This window comes from Centrocercus urophasianus, unplaced genomic scaffold (genome assembly GCF_019232065.1).
Source record: "Centrocercus urophasianus isolate 14NV4802_14NV808 unplaced genomic scaffold, USGS_Curo_1.0 seq_18, whole genome shotgun sequence".
Lineage (NCBI taxonomy): Eukaryota > Metazoa > Chordata > Aves > Galliformes > Phasianidae > Centrocercus > Centrocercus urophasianus.
This window is the reverse complement of record NW_024884733.1, coordinates 16,916,878-16,935,156: the sequence shown is the minus strand read 5'-3', so window position 1 is coordinate 16,935,156 and position 18,279 is coordinate 16,916,878. Positions and strand designations below refer to the sequence as shown.

General features: G+C 36.7%; 1 protein-coding gene across 14 annotated transcripts in view; it reads left to right on the top strand.

The window, feature by feature from the left end:
* The window catches only part of ADGRL2 (adhesion G protein-coupled receptor L2), a 144,112-nt gene that overhangs the window by 18,036 nt on the left and 107,797 nt on the right, over window positions 1–18,279 (top strand). For 4 of the 14 annotated variants that reach the window (XM_042820053.1, XM_042820049.1, XM_042820057.1 and 1 more), the window contains exons 1-2: window positions 1,427–1,504; window positions 1,878–2,053. In XM_042820053.1, coding sequence (XP_042675987.1) covers window positions 1,978–2,053 — 76 coding nt within the window. In that variant the 5' untranslated portion in view covers window positions 1,427–1,504; window positions 1,878–1,977. Of the gene's footprint in view, window positions 1–1,423; window positions 1,505–1,877; window positions 2,054–8,739; window positions 8,801–18,279 lie in introns of those variants that run through there. The other 10 variants (XM_042820059.1, XM_042820056.1, XM_042820058.1 and 7 more) reach the window with 6 other exon arrangements.

The following is an 18,279-nucleotide window of genomic DNA, read 5'->3' as shown; positions in this document are numbered from 1 at the left end:
GATGGTGTCTCACCCTCTGAGTAGAGGGTGCAGCTTTTACCTGCAGACAAATGGGACTGTGCCAAGGAGAACCCTGCAGCTGACCTGCCCTAACACACCCGCTTGCTGTTGCATGCTGTTTGTTCAGATACATGTGGGTAAAAGCACCTGTGATTGAGAAGCACTTGCTTGTAGTTGGGAATTGGGAAAAGGGTTTGTTTTTATGTGTAAATAAACATAAATCAGTTGCCCTCAGATGTCAGTTCCCTTTCATTTTCCTGTGTGTGAAATCACAAACGTGCTTGTACACTGCAAGGGGGATGCCTGCACTGAGCAGCACCGCTCCTCTTACATAGGAGCCAAGCAAAAAAGCCTACTTTGCAGTTCACTGATCTCCTCTTCTGTTGCCTTTGTTTACAGCTGGAGAAATTGTTTCATAATGGTGTTTTTTTTTTTGTTTTTTTCTGTTTTTTTTTGTTTTTTTTTTTTTTCCCCCTCCCTCACATTTCTGTCCTTGGAGAAAAAATTATCAGTCTGGTCGCTGTCTGTGCGCTCAAGGAACAAACATATCCTTGATTAATAGTAAGATTGACTAATACAAAAGGAGTTAGACTTCTGAAAATGATCTGCATAGAATTTCTTTCCCTGGGATTCTGTGCTTCTCATCCTTTCCAATTCTTTTTGGCAAAAGAGTGAATGTATTTTTAAAGCCATAAACACGTTCCAGTACTCATAAGACTCACAAGTGGCTCTTGGATCCTACCAGTTACATTTTCATAGGCGTTGGCACAGTCATTGCCGTCTGTTTATAAACTAATGTTAACTTCAGATATTGCAGAAATGTGTCCACACATGGAAGAGCAGTCCTGTTACTAGTCTTGGAGAGACCAAGCCAGTGTGGCACCAGATGCAGCTCTTCAGAGCTGCAATTGCAGCTACGTGCAGTCGTTCTCTGGGAGTCATTCTGTGTATTTGTATAGAACCGTTTTTGCACTTAAAAATAATTTATACATTTATACTAATTTTATACATATTCTGTGTAGCTTCCCACATTAGCTATAGTAGTTGGAGCATAGCATCACCGTGGTAGTGGGAGGGGGGCGAGGATGTACGTGGGTGCTCAGCTATAATTTTATTTTTCAAATGTGAGTTGATAGTTTTAAGAATTCCTTCTTTGGACATAGCTCACAGGAGCAGTTTGTTTTGTTCTTCTCGGAGACAAATCTTGTCAGAAGCTAAGGATGGTAGAGCATTGCTCATTGCTTCCTGTTCTCTGTAGATGCTTGTTGTGTAAAGACCCACTAGACTGTAGTATCCCAACGATGCCTCCTAACCGAACCGCTTTTGTCAGCAGAGTTGCTGTTATTTGTTGGAGGATGTTGTGCATCGCAGCAGGGAGCACCGTAGGCGTGGCGGGCAGTCCTGCAGCGGTGCTGCTGCTGCACAGCTCAGCTGCTCCCTGTGTGCTGTGAATCATTGGGTGTACGGAGTTGCCCTGCACTTAATTTTATTGCTTTTCTTTGAGGTAGGAAAGTGCTGGTTTTGTCAGATTTGGAAGATTGGGGAAAGCTTCACCTAGACATCTACAAATCCAATATATTACATTAAGAGTAAATAGTCTCTTTTTTCGTGCATCTAAGTGCATGTACATCAATAACATTCCTACTTTCAGCTTTAGCGTGTATCATTATTTGGCATTCTGTTTAACGATGACTGACCTTCAGAGATTAGAGCCCACAAACCTGCCAAATTCTCTGCTACAGTACAGGTGTCATGCCAGTTTTTATTAACATTTCTGTCTTCGTGTCAAGTAAAATTTGGTATTCCAAATTATTGGTGTTTCAGCTATTGATGAGCTTTCTTTTTTTTTTTTTCTTTTTCCAAATCCTCTCCTCCAGATATGAAGATGAATAATGCAGAGCACTGGTTTCGATGATGCTGGGCTTTTATGACTGGATTCATTAAGGAATACAAAGAAAATTCTTACAGGGATCAATAATGGTGTCTTCTGGTTGCAGAATGCAAAGTTTTTGGTTCCTGCTCATTATCAGCTTCCTGCATTGTACTACTGAAGGTAAGCTTTAGTTTATTTTATGCCTGTGTTTGGAAATGAGATGAATGGTCTGTACAATTAATTTTGGTTAGGTGACTTAATGCTTTAGGATTTCAAACTAAGAGTATATGTGTCAGTTTCTACGTTGAATTTATAAGACTCAAATTATTCTCTTTTTTAAGAAAAAAAAACTTTTTTGCTCTTGTTTTGATGCAGTGTAGTATGCTGTAACTGTAAAGTTCAGGCACCTGAAGAGACAGTATTAATCTCCTTGGTTGGTAGATTCCTCAGTTTTGAATTCATCTATTTATCTTCCATTTTTCTGTTCACATTGTGCCATTTATGAACAATATATACTATTTTAAATGTGACATATAATAACTAAATAGTGCAAATGAAATACCTATTTTGCTTTCCTAATTTGGCTGGCTGGAAATAAAACAGCACTCACTTCATTAAGATCAGAGCTATGCATGTTTAATTTCAGGAAATAGTTCATACAGGAATAGCATCTACTTAAAAATTTTTTGCTTTAAAAAAAAAAAAACTTCACTGCTATCAAATGTACTGTTTAAAATAGCTGTTGAATTAAGGAGATAAGGAAGAAAAAACGTTTTTAAAGAAAACTTCATAAACTCCATTTTATTTAATTAGTCTGTCTTCCCAGCTGTTCTTATAGCCCTCCCACTTAGTAATAGCCAGAGCAGCATGAATGAATGATCAGGGAAACCTGGTTTTTGAATTTCTAATGACGAATATTTGTAAGGAACTTCAGGCTATTTCTGGTTATAATCATTTTATTTTACTAGATTGCAGGTGAAAATTCTGGTTTGGTAATAAAATGGTACTTCTGTGCCTTCTTACATTATTCAGTAATTGGTATATAAAATATAGGCTGCTTTGGTACATCTGTGGTGTGATCTCACCATCTTTTAAAGCAGACACATACAGACTGTTAAAATTCTTTGAATTTTGAGGCTGAATTTTTAGAGATGCTTCAGGAAAGCTGCTGAGCCTCCCCCTCTCTTTTCTCCCAAATCTATATAAACACAAAAGATCTAGTTCCTAAAAATGGTAAAACTAAAGGTTAAAAATATAAATATTGTATAAGGTCTTTCACATTTCCTGTGTAATTTCCTAGCATCTATTCCAGACTAAGACTTGGATCTTGACAGACAAGCATTGCTAAAATATATTGTTTTTATATATATATATTTATATGTTATTTTATAAAATAAAATGAACATAGCCAGGAGTATGTATTAAGAGTCTTTCTGAAGGTTTCTGGAATGAAATCTAATTCCATTTAAATCGCTTCCACAGTCAGTTTCTCGTACTTCCCCTATTTCTTCTGAAGCATTGCTAGGATACTATTAGAAATCTGCCTTCAAAAGGCGTACTGCAGCTCTTGCATGATTTCCTCACTGATCGTGCCTCCTGATTTAGTACCTGCTGTACTGCTTGCTCTCTTGATGTCTGCCAAGTCTGTGGTCTTGAGTAGAATCTCACTTCTGTAAGAAAAGTCCCAGCTGGAAGGTATGTTACCTTTCAGCCTCTTTAGGCAGGTAGGGAAGATAAATGTGTATTGGGAGAATTACTGCCTTTATGAAAGACTGGTTAGTTGGTAAAGTGTGATAATTTTAAATGTGCTTACGTAGCAAAAGTGGTTGCACTAGTGTGCAGGAATTAGAGGTACTTACTTATACTTTAAAATGCTAAGGTTTTATCTCTTATTGTAACAGATATAGGGATTTACAGCAATTGCATTTTAGAAAGATTCGCCAGACTACTTGCAGTTTAATACTGTGCAGTGGTTGAAAACTCCTGAAAACAGAAAGGAAAAGGAGATTAACAATTTACTTGCTCTGGTTTAGCAACAGTAGCGAACAGCATGCTGCAAGTAGCATTTTATCAGCTGAGTTTGGAAAGGAAGAAGTCAGCTGAGAACTTCTGCAGATTGATTTTTTTTTTTTTTTTTTTCTATTTGCAGAAAGCTAATTTTCATTGTCATCTGTAATATTTCAAGTTCATTTTGTTCTGTCCCTGTTTTTTCTTGCTTTTAGTAGCCAGTAGCAATCTTTTGATGCTTCAGTTGTGAATTTACTTTTTTAAAGTCTGCATGAGAGCTGCTTTTTCAGCTAAAAGAAACAGGGAAAGAAATTGGGAGCAGATAACAGAATCATACCAAATTAATTGTAAATTCTTAAAATAAATGAAATATTGTGGCTCTGTATACTGAAAATGAATATTAATATAGAGTTGGCTTCCAGCCACAGAGCAAAATGAATACCGCATTATTACACTTTCTCACAAGATTACATTGCCTTCTGCTTCAGTAATAAGTGATGCCAAGTGTAACGTGCTTTAGTAGCACTTCATGCCTGGAAGTACGAACATGAACAAAGGTTAAAATAAGAGCATCTAACTTTTGCTAGAAATAAGAAAATCTTTAACTCTCACTCGGAACTTAGTTTTTTTTTCAATAGAAATCTTCTGTGTGTATGCAGGTTGTTGCAGTAGGTGTGGGAGATGAAACCTGGCTGAATTCCCTGCTGTTACATTTTAATGTTGCTGTAGAGAGAGGGGAAGAAAGGAAAAAGGCTCTGGGTGTGGACCAGTGATTCATTTGTTCGTATAATAAAATATTTTCCAATCAAGATAAAGACTTCATTACTCTCACAGCACCTTAACTTTAACTCTCTGGGGAATTAACAAGCACCCATGGTCACAGGAATGCTACAGTTTTATTTTAGTGTCACGTATCTAAATAAGAATCATATTTTCAGTGGAATAGCTTTTGCTTTTGCTTTTTTTTTTTTTTTTTTCCTGGATAGAGTGGTCCAGGTGAGGTTGCTTTTGAAGCAGTCTATCCCTTCAGGTGAAATGAATCTGGAACACACAAGCACTGGCAGCTGGGAGGAGAACAGCACCAAGTTATTATATACTGCTGGTACATTGATCAACAACAGGTCAATATTCTTGTGTAGAGGCTTGGAAAACATTATTGCCATCAACAGCAAGCATTGCAGCCCTAAACAAGGAAAAGATGAGAAGCATGAAAAGGGGATTAAAAGCGGAAGTAATGACCTTGAATATTAACATTATTTCAGAATGTTTTTCTTTCCTTTTTTTCTAGCATATTCTCATAGGTTTATCTTTAAAACTATGGCTTTATTACAAAAGGCAGATTGAGAGGGCAGTCTTGAAAAGTTGCTTGAATTAGAGGTAGACAGGTGGTTGGGTGAAGCGTGGCCTCATGTCCTGGATGATTGCCCAGGGAGACAAGGCTGAGGCTGCACAAGGCTCTTTCTTTGGGAGGTCAGTGCTGCCCACAGCTGCCCCGCTTAGCTGATTCCTCTTCATTACTTCTCTGTTTCCTTACAATTGCAAGAAAGGAATTAACTTTTGACACCAAGTCTGTCTTTATTTTTTTCTTCATTCCAATTAGGTGAAATCATGCAACATGTTAAAAATTATCTGAGAAAATACAGAAAGTCAGAGATAGTGGGACCACACGTGCCTTGTTTCCATAGCAAAACAGAGTAAAAAGCTTATTATATACTATTGGTTTCTCTTCAAGCAAGTTAAGACAGATACACTAATATGCATATCAAAAAGTAGGTGTCAGAGCTAAACATGATTAAAATTATTTTTTGTGCAGTATAAATTAAACTATTTTAGGCTTTACTGGCATACAAGTCCACCTTTTCTGCTAATTTTGGATGTGTATATATACTTAATACTCTTCTGACTGAGAAGCACAAGCATTTGGAAAACACTGAAATAATTTTTCTTTGCTTGCATTTTATTTTAATCAAGGTTTAATATAATTTTAATTCATTTTATTATGAATTATTATCTGTGCTTTGTCCAAAGCAAGAAGCATCATGCTTTCATTATCTGTTTCATTCTGTTTCCTTAAACTGCATTAATGTTGTTTAAAAAGAATCCAGCTTGTCTTTGCCTTTGAATGTACGTTTTAATTAACATTACTCTGAGAATAATAATTCCTGTAAATTCCATTTATGCCAGCCAAGAAGCTAAGTATTCAACTGGAAGCAGTTCTAAGTGTATATCATATCCAATGCTAGTGCATTCACTAAAGAAAATACATACGAAATGCAGATATCATGCTTTGGGCCACTACGAAGTTGTTTGGTATTTTACTGTATTGCTTCAGACCTTCAGCTTCCTATAAAGCCACTCAGACTGCATAGTGTAGGCACAGGTCACAGGTAGTCAACAAATGGTAGGAGCACCTCTGTTTTTGCGCTCACGTATAAAGTAGTATTCGGACATTGCTCAGTATAAAAATTCAAACTCTCATACTCTGAGCTTGAGAAGAAATCAACTTCTGTTAATTAGTGGATTTAAGTTCTGCAAGGGGTGAAACCCATTGCAGTCGCACAAGAGCAGATGGGAGTTACTGATTTGATTCCTGGCTGTGGAGCTTAGCACGATGAAGGCTGTGGGGCATGCAGTCAATAGGCAGCTGCTTGGTTTAGTGGAGTTGTGAACCAGCACGGTGGAGCTGTGAGATTATTGCCAGCCCTTTGATAGCTCATCTTAATACACAGCTCAGTTCTGTCTTCGTTTCTGTAATGTATACCTAACATTCTTTAGCAATTCTTTTTTTTCTTGATTGGTTAATGTAGATTGCATAGAAGAAAATACGTGTGAAAGAAGCTGGGATATTGTGCAGGTTTCCACTGGAATATTCTGATTCATACTGCCTACGACTCTTTTCCTTTTCCTGAGGGAGGTGCAGGCACAACATATCTTCTAAAAAGGAAATTGATCCAAACAATGAGATGAGATTTCTTCTTAAGGAAAAATAACTGTTAAACTTTTCAAGTGCATTTTCAGATAACAGGAACTGACAGACTGTCTGGAAAAGCCAGAGATTCTTTAATGTACCGGCAGTGAATATCCTTTCATATGTTCCCTGAGTAAAGAGATCTGCAGGATCCTATGCTATAACCTTATATTTTTTGAAATAGAGCAATACTGCCTCTGTTTAAAATGTAGAAGAACCTTGGAGAAAAACATGTGAAGAACCTTTAAAATATTGTGCTGTCTTTTCTGTGAGAATTTTCTAGGAAATGTTAATGTAAGGGTCTTAGTAATTTTATATTTTCCCCCCTTAAATTTTGTTTGATTAGTAATAGTTCTACTGTCCTTTTCTCAGTTACTTAAAAGTGTTCTGCTTTGTGAAGGGGAGATTTGTCATTATCTCAAGCTCAGTATTCAGATGAAGAAAGGAATGTTGTACCGTTTAAAACTGTATAAAAGCAGCACGTTTCTGCTAGGGACAGATGTTATATTTTTAGAGCCCTCTAAGCTATTAAACCAGTTAACTATTTTTCATTGCAGTAACCTTCTGGGGACTCAGTAGGCAAGGCCAGCAGTGCCACTGACCACTGCAGTGAGAGGGAATTGGCTTAACTTCAGCTAAGCTGGACCAATGCAGTTGCCTGAGGGAATTTTCTTTCCTTTTGATACAAAAATCTTATTATATTTTTGGATCAGTTTATTAAAATACCTTTCCAAGAAGACAGTAGTGGAGTTTGGATATACTTTAAAAGACTTGTAGGCTTCTTAATACTCTATTGAGTAAACATGCAAAATACATTAATTATTTTTATTACCAGTTATATTTTTTAAAGTTCTCTATTTTAATTATTTTCATTTTTGTTTTGTGTTAAGTGGAAATAATGCTTTTTGTTCTGGAAATCAGGTTTTTTATGTAGCTGTCATGACATTACTTTTCTTTATATTGTACTTCGAAGTCATAGTACAAAACGGAGGTGTAAATACCTGATGCATCTCATATCAGTGAATTCCTCAGTGTTGAATTTCTTATTAGATTTACAATCCTTCTGATGGTGTTATCAAAAATTATCATTAAATATAAAAATTTTGGATTTAATATGCCTTCCCAAATTCTGCAAGCACATAGATGGATTTTATACCAGCTCACAGATCTATTATTGTTTATGGTCTCTGAATAAATAGTATGGAAAGGTAGTTCATTTTATACTTGTGTTTAAATTAAAGTGTAGGTGTTGTATTAGCAGCAAATTATTTAGAATGAGAGTATTACAATAAGAAATTCATTCAGATTCTCAGCTCCAATATAACTTTCATGTATGTGCCTTCCTCATGCTTTGTTTTATTATGTACTGAGTGAGTATAGAATCACAAGAAAGGAAGGTAAGGAAATAAAGCAAGCATGTATATAGTAAGGATTCTTAAATGATTTTGTGGTGCTTAACATTTTCCATAGTACTGTGGGTATATTTCATTAAGAAATATAATGCGGGTTTATTATTATTATTAATCATTTCAAATTTGATAAGTTGATAAAGCTGGATCAGCTCCAGTTTTACTAACTTTTATACCTAACATTAGTCTATCCAATGATGCTTTGTTTGGATTGACATTTGTAATGTTCTTCCTGATAATAGGAGCTGAAAGAATCCTTTTGCTGGAAGCTATTTCAAATTTCTGCCCTTCCGAAAGAGTCCTGAACTACTCCAGTGACTTTCAAAACCCAACTGTTCTAAAGCTCTTTGTGTTTCTGTAATCTCCACCTCCTGGCTTTCTTTTGAAGTGTAAAGAAATAGAGCTGTATGAATGTTGCTCTACTGGTGGATCTTTGCTTCCTTCAGTGATGGAGACAATTCATCCATGCCCCACTGACACTAAGGCAACCTGCTCAAATGTGTGCGTGTATTTGTGGTTGCACAGAAGATTGGACAAGTTTAGGTAATTGGGAATACTACTTTTTGTTTTCTTGATTTATACTATGATAAATGATGTTTTCTTGGTGTATGAAGTGTTGTGAGGGAAACTAGTTGTGAAGCAAAATGATATTTTTTTTTTGGTCTGTTGCCTGAGCAACACACACATGAGAAATCCAGAGGGACCTCATAACTTTCAGCTGTTGGTTACAGCACTGAGCGAGTTTTATGAGGGATCTTGATGATGGAAGGAGAGCTGTCTTCTTTTGTTCACCATTATCAGGGATTTTGATGTCTCACTCAGGAGTTAGATAGTTTTATTCCATCCTGCTAGAAGGTACAATTAATGTTTAATTTCAGTTCAGTAATACATTTAGGAAATATGATAGGAAGTTGACACTGAAACCAGTTTCTCCTATCTGCTACATTTTAGTTGAAAAAGCAATGAGAAATGTTTTCTTTTTAAAGACTTCAGTGCTATTTCATATAACTTTTAATCATCTTAATATCACTTTTTAATCATCTTCTTAACTAGTTTGAGTCAGACTTGCCTGTTAGCCACTGATCCTGTTTGACTATGCATGTAGATTGATCTTGCAATGTGCTTCACATTACTTCTCCTGTTTCTCCCCATTGAGCTGTCCTAGTTTTTTTCTCTAACTTAAGCAATTGCCTTTAGTATTGTCTCACTTAAAAAAAAAAAAAAAAAAAAAAAAAAATTATTGTTGTCTTTACTTCAAGACTAAAGTCGCAGTTTATTCTGCACCAATGCTAACATCCACCATTGTAAGTCTAATGGAAAAAATGTGGTTTTGTGGCTCAGAACTTAACATACTTTTTAGTGGCTTCAAGATAAATATGCCTTTAGTAAACAGAAGAGAATAGCTTGCTGCTTACTCTGTTGCATCATTTAATTTGCAGCAGATAAAGTTGGCATGTGTGAAGAGTGAAGCATGGAAAGTACTAGAGGGTAATTGGATGGTTTGTGATGTGGATTATTACCTGTAAAGATGGATTGTGTCCACAAAGCATCACTTCATGTATTAATGTTCCAACTGAGGGAAAAAAATTATTAGTGTAGCATATCATACATAAACAGTTGTTCTAGGCCTTCAATTCAAATCCTATTCAGTAATCAATAACTTTAGTTCTTCAGTGTCTTTATAGGAGCATAAAGACATGTATCTTTATCTGTATATAAAGCATGCCATGGAATTACATTTTAAGAAAATTCAGAATACAGAAGTTTGGAAGTCATCCAATATAAAAATCTCTTGAAGGGTTTGTAATAGGCAGTGTTTTGTTCTGCAGTATAAACTAAGTGCTGGCTGAAGAACCATCAAGAAATGCATCTAGCCACCAGTGTTTTTCTTTACCAGTTGCACTGCTGTCTAACAATAGAGCAATTGTTCTGTTAAGTACAAAGTATAGCAATTAACTTGCTATATAAGGTATTTTGAATTTCGTACTGTTAAATCAGCAGAGTTTTCAGTTCCGGCAACACCAGCTATACACAACTTTATCTCTTGGGTGCATTATTTTCTAGCTCCTGGGTTTTTTTGTTGATCCATTTTACAGTACTTCTGTGTTTCCTTCTTTTTAAAAACATTTTTTTTTAAGTGAAGAGATTTTCTGAATAGTCGCTATGAAATGTTTTTTGTTGTATTAATGCCATTTGTAACAGATTCAATAATTCTAATTTTGCCCTTACCTGTTTCCATTTTTTTAAAGCCTTCTTTTGACATTTTTATTTATTTTCCAATAGTGAAAATAATGGGGAAAAATTTTACTGAGAAAAGTCTTTGATCTAAGTGCAAATGATTGTGATCTGACCAACATTTATGCTCTTGATATTTCACTTAAAATAAGAGATCAAATCATGACAACAACAGCATAAATGTACTCTTAAAAGCATTCAGAGATGTTAAGCAGCAGTAAAACCATGTAACTATTTAAATGACAGCAGCTGACTATTTGAATTAACTTTGTGTTTGACTTAATTTGGGGTCCTAATTATTCTTAACTTACGTGAGTAGATTTCAATTATACAATACTGCAGGGATTTGTAGCTAAGGCAACTAGAGGAATCCTTTTACATAAAGTACTTTTGTTCAACTGATGAGGCAAGTTAAAATGGAATGATAGAAAATTGAAACTCTTCTCTGATAAGACCCAGTGAATTGTTTCAGATGACACAATGAAAAAATGACACGAGCTTATTGAAGACTGAAGATTTTGAGAATTTTTTGTGCGTTTGCATCTTGACAATGTCTTATTATTTTCATGTTATTAGTGAACCGCTTAGAAGCAAATGATTATCACGAGTAGTAACAGCAGATATATCAATAAAAAGTGATTTCACATTTTTGTGGTGCCTTAGTTTTGTCTGCATGAGGCAACCATTTCTAGAAGCTTGTTATCTAAGAACGTAACAAATTACGTACATAGTTTGATTTTAAAGGTAGTGAAATATTTAAAAAAAAGGAAAAAAAAAAAAAAAAAGATGCTTTTAAAAAGAATCTGTATATGGTCACATGAAAATTCTCTTTTTTTTTTTCCTGAATATTCACGAATAAATTCATGCCTTGTAAATTAAATCTGCAGCCTGGGTAGGTGTCTCTGATGATGGCAGGTTAACATCACTAGACATGGAATGCTTAGGTTTGGTTTTCTCTGGGTTTTTCACAGACGTGTGCTTGGTTTTGTCAACCAGACTATTGAAGATTAAGGGAATGCTTATTCTGCTGACTCACGAGGACAGGCAACACTATAGTATGTCTGCAGCCTTAACTGCTAAGTCGCTTAATAGAGCTTTTAGATTTGCCCGTCTTTTGAGTATACATCTAGAGCTTGTAGTCAGAGACTTTCAGAGAAGCGCTTTAGTTGTTTTCTATGCACCTTATATTTAGGAGAACCTGAAGTAGCTCCAATGAAGTCAGAGTAAGGCTTTGATGTTTTTTTAAAGAAAAAAAAAAAAAGCATACAAATCATATGGCTATAATGTGTAACAGTAATTTATAGATCTCAAATAAACCTGAGGACTGCTCTGAAAGTACTGCCTTGTATTTTATTATGTTGCCCCTTGATGTCAGAGGCAGATGATGGTGGTATGGCAGAGGCACCTTTCCATCGGTACCCAATTACATTTTGCTGCCATGCAACAGATGACAGCAGACAGTACGTGTGAAGCAAAGGGGTGTCATTGAATTCTTCTGTGCAGAAAAAAATGGCACCCGCTGACTTTTGTTGATGCTTGCTGAACGTTTGTGGAGATGAAACAGTGGATGCACCATAGTGAGGTTATGGATGGTGCCATTTCAGTGGTGGTGACATCAATGTGAAAGACAAGCCACATTCCAGACAGCAGATTTTTACAAGTCTAACATCCAGCTCTTGTTCATTGCTGGCAAAAATTCATAGCTACTTGTGGTGACTATGTTAAAAAATGTTATTTTGTAGCTGACAATTTGCTCTATCAAATGATGTTATTGTGCTCTTTGTTGTAATTTCTGCTGGAAATAAATAGGAGGCATGACTTTCAGAGCAATGTACATACTTTTTTGTAAAAACAACTGAAATATGTTTTCACACAATAACAGATCCACATGCATCTCTTGCCTTCCCCAGCAAATTCCAATTTTCTGTGGTAAATACGTATTTCTGCTCATATATCTGATGTTAACATATTAACACTACACACTTTTAATTAGTACTGCTGACAAATTATTTAGGAAAGTCTCTGGAGCATGTGGAGATGTGCACAGCTTTTCTGTGTCAGGTGTTTGCTTTCCAAAGCGAAATTATTAAGATTTAATTACCAGAAGACGTTTGCAAAAGGCAGCGTAGTGTGCCTTTGCAAGACTTTGAAAGGCAAGGCTGTGGGTGCTTTGCATGCTGGGGCAGGAGAACATCTGTCCCTGATCAGTTATGCAGGTGGGGCACAATCAGTCTTTTGGGCATGACCCAATCTGTGGGGCCAGCTGGCCTACATTGTCTTCATCTGGTTGTGCTGGCTCTAACACCTTTGTCCTGAGATGGGCTGACGGAGTGCAGGACTGGCAGAAGGCACTTGGTCCTGCTTTTAGGGCCATGTTTCTTTTAGGGCCAAATGCCCTTCTACCACACATCACCCTGCTATCAGAGTGGCAGAAGTTCATGTCATGGCAGACCTGTCACAGTGCTCTGCCCTTAGGTAGGTGGAACCTGAGTAAGATCTGTGCGTCCGCTGTGCTTGGGAAACCACTGTGCCAGAGGAATAGGTGTGTTATTTTCAGGAGGAAAAACAAGTTCAAAATGTGTCAGGTTTTGTTACAACCTTGTACTGATTTGACTGAGTTAACACAATTAATGTTACTTCGTGAGTTTCTGTCATCTATGTAAGTGTATCTAGAGCATGAATCTCCTGGATTTAATTATGAAGATGGCAAAGGATATTTCAGCTTGTCTGCAAATTTTTTAAGCAGTGAAGGCAAAGATTGGCGTTTGGTTTTACAAGGGTTCTATTAGGTGGATTTCAACAGAACTGCATCTGATCTCAATCCTAAAGGGAAAACAGTATCTTTCCAGAGGACTCATTTCTCCTATTAGCTAGTCCATTCAAATCTTCTCTAGAGATTTTAAGAGTGTTTACACTTTTACAGGAACTGTAATTTTTTTTTTTAATCATATGTTTGGTCTTTCTAGTTCAGGTTTGTTTTCTTTCTCTGATAAGTGTAGTGAAATGCTAAATCACAGTTTGAAACAGTGATTGAGCACCTGGTGGGAAGGCAGGGCCAACCCAGAGAGCTCAGGTGCACACAGTGCCCCTAAGTGACTGGAAGGGGTGGAGCCAGGACCTTTCCAGACCTCATTTAAGGGTTGGCAGTGGCAGGAAGGTTATCTTGCTGGAGATTCTCGTGTACCTGATGCCTTCCAAGGGTAAGCAGTTTTTTTTTCCTCTCCTTTGTTTTTGTGTCTATGGCTGCTGCATTTGGACTTATCTTCACTTGGTTCAGCCTAAGAATTTGCTTCCCTGCTATCGTTGTTGTGCTTTCCATTGTGTTGCAGTGTTACAGGTAGTCAGTATGTGAAGCTTCAGAGGAAAGTGCTAAAATAGTAAAATATGTAAAGTAGCCTGCTTACTTTACATATGTTTCTTAATTATCCACTGTCAGTAAGTCCTAGCAGATTTATCCTGACTGATTACTCAATTAAATTGCTCAGTTAAAACTTAGGATATAAAAAAAGTATTTATCTTAAGGTTTTTGAGTTCATTACTGTGATCATAAAACTCGTTCTTTTTTTGTAGACTTCACTTCTAGAGGAAATTATCACAGAGGAGACTTCTCACCCCATTTTCAGATCATTTAAAAAGTATGCTGAGCCAACACCATGGCCTTGTAAACTTTGTCATCCTGTTTTTCACCATTAGCCTTTTCTGATGTTCTGCCCCACTTCACAAACATCACTGTGCAGAGGAAATCATTTAGCTTCTCTGCATTGTCTTGCTTATCCTTAAATGATTCTCAAACTCAGTAAACATGTCGTTTATCTCACAGGTTTCCTACTTTTGTTATACTTAAGGAGTTTCTCATTATGAAATCATAAGAGACAATTTTGGAAAAACACCTGTGAGTTTTAAATGTGTGCAGAACATTGGCATGAAAAATATACCTCAGAGTCAGAGATACTTCTGTATTTTGCCATGGTTTAGTTAAATTTCTATAGTTACAAAATTACAGTGCCAGATATTTTTCTTTAATTTTGAAGTATTGTTAAAAATTTTGCTATATCTAATTGCAGCACACTTTTCCTGCTGAGCAGATTTTTCTTCTTGCTTAGCAGGTAGTGTGTTCATATGAATGATACTTAAGTACACGTACTCAGTTTATGGATGTTTAAAAGCTTAGAATTTTCTCTTTAAAGTCAAACATAATTTTATTTTTATTTTTTAATGAAAAGATTTTATGGCTAGCACATGCCTCATGGGGGAAGAAGAGAAAGTTACAGATGGTCCAGAGGAGAAGGTCTGCTTCATACACAAAAACTTCACGTCAGCATTTCAAGAGAGCGTTTTCTTAGGGTATCTCTGTTATCACTGACACTTTCACATTGACAAGCATATGGGATGTAGTGCTGAATGTGTAAATTGAAATGATCACATCTAGCGTTTCCCTTTACCAGGTGCCAGCTTGCTGCTGCAGCTCTGCACTTAATGTTGAAGGAGGAGTGCTAGGAATAGTTTCGTTTGCTAATTATCTCTTATCTCCAGTACATAGTCCTTGGGCAAACAGCTTACCCAGGTGTTTTTGAGAACACCTGTATGGGCATTGCAAGATTGCAGGTGGTCCTGTGGTGACAGTGCAGTGTGAGCAACGTGTGAAAAATCTCTGTCCATCTGCGTGTGGATTTTTTTTTCAAGTCTTCAGTGAAAAACAGGAGGCAAATTTGAGAGAATTTCTCTCTCTTTGTAAAATTTGTCAGTGAAAAGCTGAAGACAGCTGTTTCTCAGACTTAAGAAAAATCTGTGTGTTTTTTATGTTGTTGGGCTTTTTGATTAAAAAAGTATTAATCGTTCTGTCTTGTGACTTTAGGAGAAGGGAAGTATGTACGATCAGAAGAGCGTTGAAAAGATCTGCAAGTTAAAATAAATAAAAAGTGGTGGTTTAAGGAAGCGGCAGAGGCTAAATTGCCTTTCAGTACTCCTTTTTCAGGATCCAGTTTAACAGGATTATGTAATTTTACTAATGCCTCTTTGATCTGTCGTTTATACAAAAGAGCAGGCTTTCTGAAGCATTTGCCTCACATGTTCTTTTTCAGCTAGACTTAATCACTATCAGAACCGATTATATTTTCTCATTCTTTAAGAATTGTAGTCTTAACATGACTGTGGTTTCAATGTGGAATGGTAAAAGAAGACTTCTAATACAGTGTCCAGCAATTCAGACTGTTGAGTTTACCAGATACTTACTAAAATGCGTCCAAAGAAACTTCAGAAATGTTGGTGTCACCCAATAGCCATTTTAGTTTTACTGTCAGCTGTTTATAGAAGAGATACATTCCTTACTATGAGCAAATGCAACATCCGTTTCTTTATGATTTCTCCTTGCGTTTTTCTGCAGTTCTCCTGGAAGTCAGTTTTCATTCGCAGCCAGAATTCATGAGCATTTAAGTAATATATGTATGCATAGGTTTTAGAGTAGCTGCACCTTCATGCATGCTTTGTTTCTTGCCTCTGGTTTGCAAGTTAATATTTCCTGGCACTTGGGAATCTTTATATAACTCCTTAACAGCAAGTTGAATCTGAGCAGCAGTGCGCCCTGGCAACCAAGGGCTGACTGCACCTTGGGGTGCACCAGGCCCAGCACTCCTGCAGGAGGTGGGAGTGCGCAGTGTGACCTCACCTCCAGCACTGGGTAGGGATTGGGATGCTATCTAATTTCAACGCCACTGCTGTGGGCAGGGTCACCAACTGCTAGACCAGACTGCCCAGAGCCACATCAAGCATGGCCTTGAGTGCCTCCAGGGATGGGGTATCCACAACCTCCATGGGCAACCTGTTCCTGTGTGTGTCACCACATTCTGAGTGAAAAGTTTCTTCCTAATATCTAACCTAATGATGCGCTCTTTGAAACAGAATACGAGGAGTTAAAAAAAAAAAGAGAAATGCTAGTTTGATCAATAATGATCCTTCAATCTCTAATTCATGCATGATGTGTACACACTGCTACATGATTATTTTTGTTTAGAAAGTTAAATGATCTTAAGTATATCAAGAAACATTATTATCAATCCTAAAGCATATTTAAAGGTTTCAAGGTTAATTCTCCAATGGCTGTGTGAAAACAAATCCATGTATCTGTCTACTTCTCTTTCATTTATTCTAACACCCTATTTGGTTTGTGGTGTTAACCAAAAGGAAAAAAAAGGAGTTTGTGTTTCAACAGCTAGAAAAAAATTGTCATTTTATTATCACTTCGAGTAGAAATAAAACTGTTCGAGCTAATGTCTCTAGTTAATATATGAGGCAAGGCTGACAGTTACAGGTGTAGTTCTGAATCTGTTAGGTGCCAAACTTCCATTTCAATCAGGGTTCTCGTGGTGTTTTAAAAAACTCTTGGGTATACAGCCCTTGATGAGAATTCTCACTTGAGCTGAGAAGAGCTTTCACGTAAATCAATGGATTTGTCTTTGCCATTTTTTTTTAAATTATGAGGACTAACCAAACAGAAGTTGAATCTATGTAGTGCACGTATTATTACTGAGTTAAACATAACTTCTGTTGCTCCCATCCCAGCTGCATGCATCCCCTGCTGTATTTGAACTGATCCTGCTGCCCAATCTCAGAGAAGTGTTCAGGGGTCTTGTCAAGGATTCAGATTGCCGTGTGGGTAAAGCTAGCTGTGTGGCTAACTCAGCAGGTTTGCTCAGCTACACAGCTCACCTTGGACCACCACCAACCCATTAGCCACTGTATTCATTTTCCCTGTTTCTCTAATACTTTCCTCGTAACTTGCTGGACGAGAAAACACAACTTTGATAACAGGAAAGGACAGCTAGGTGCATCCACTCCATTTTATTTTCCCCCTACTAAAACCTGGTTTTGTGTTAATAACCTGCTTCTAAGCAGATTTCTTAACTAGAAAAGTAAGATTTAGAAAGAAATTTAAAAAGGAAAATAGAAAAATTACTTTAAAGGAGAGCAGGTGGGAAAGTGCATTACATCTTTGTATTGCACAGTGTCTTCAGAACATCTTAGGAATCGTAAACTTCTAGTGCTGTTTCATTAGCGTTTCTCTGTTTTATAGATGAATAAATCATGGATTGAAAGGTCAAGTTATTTGCCCTAAATTATAGAGGGAGTAAGTACTGGAACTCTGAGCATCCAGGGGTCCTTTCTTCTTGAACTAAAGATGCTAAAGGAAACATTATTTTAAAAATAAATTAATTCACTTAATGTTGAGTCATTTCCTCTGGCATCTGTTGCATAAAATATGTATTCATAGATGAACAATTTTGACTAAACACTCAGCAGGTTCCAAAGGGGTAGCAAATATCAGATAAAAAATTATTTTATTTATATATTTAGGTAGGAAATTATTTCTAATCGTGAAAGGAGTGCATCTCAAACAATACCCAAGCATGCAGTTACCTAGTCAAAATCAGACTGCCTTAAAAATCAGTGTATAGGTTTTGATGTAATGGTTTAGATCTCTCTTTCTCTTCCCTTTGCATATCTAAACTATTGGCAGTGCATGTTAATGTTTGTGCCAATCTAATGCAGAATAAATGTTCATGATAATTGGTTCCAGCTCCCTGAAATTAATTTAAACTTTCTCCATGTGCTTAATCTGTGTTGTTTTCTGTCCCTGAGTTTGTAGGCAGCAATTCAGCAAGCTCTGAGAACAATTAACTTCTCAAATAATTTTTTTCAATCAATTAACTCTAATTTAAATCTGTATATGATTTTAGAGGTGGAATCATCTGGCTCTTTCCTGAGGACTAGAGTTTACTTGAAATGCAGCA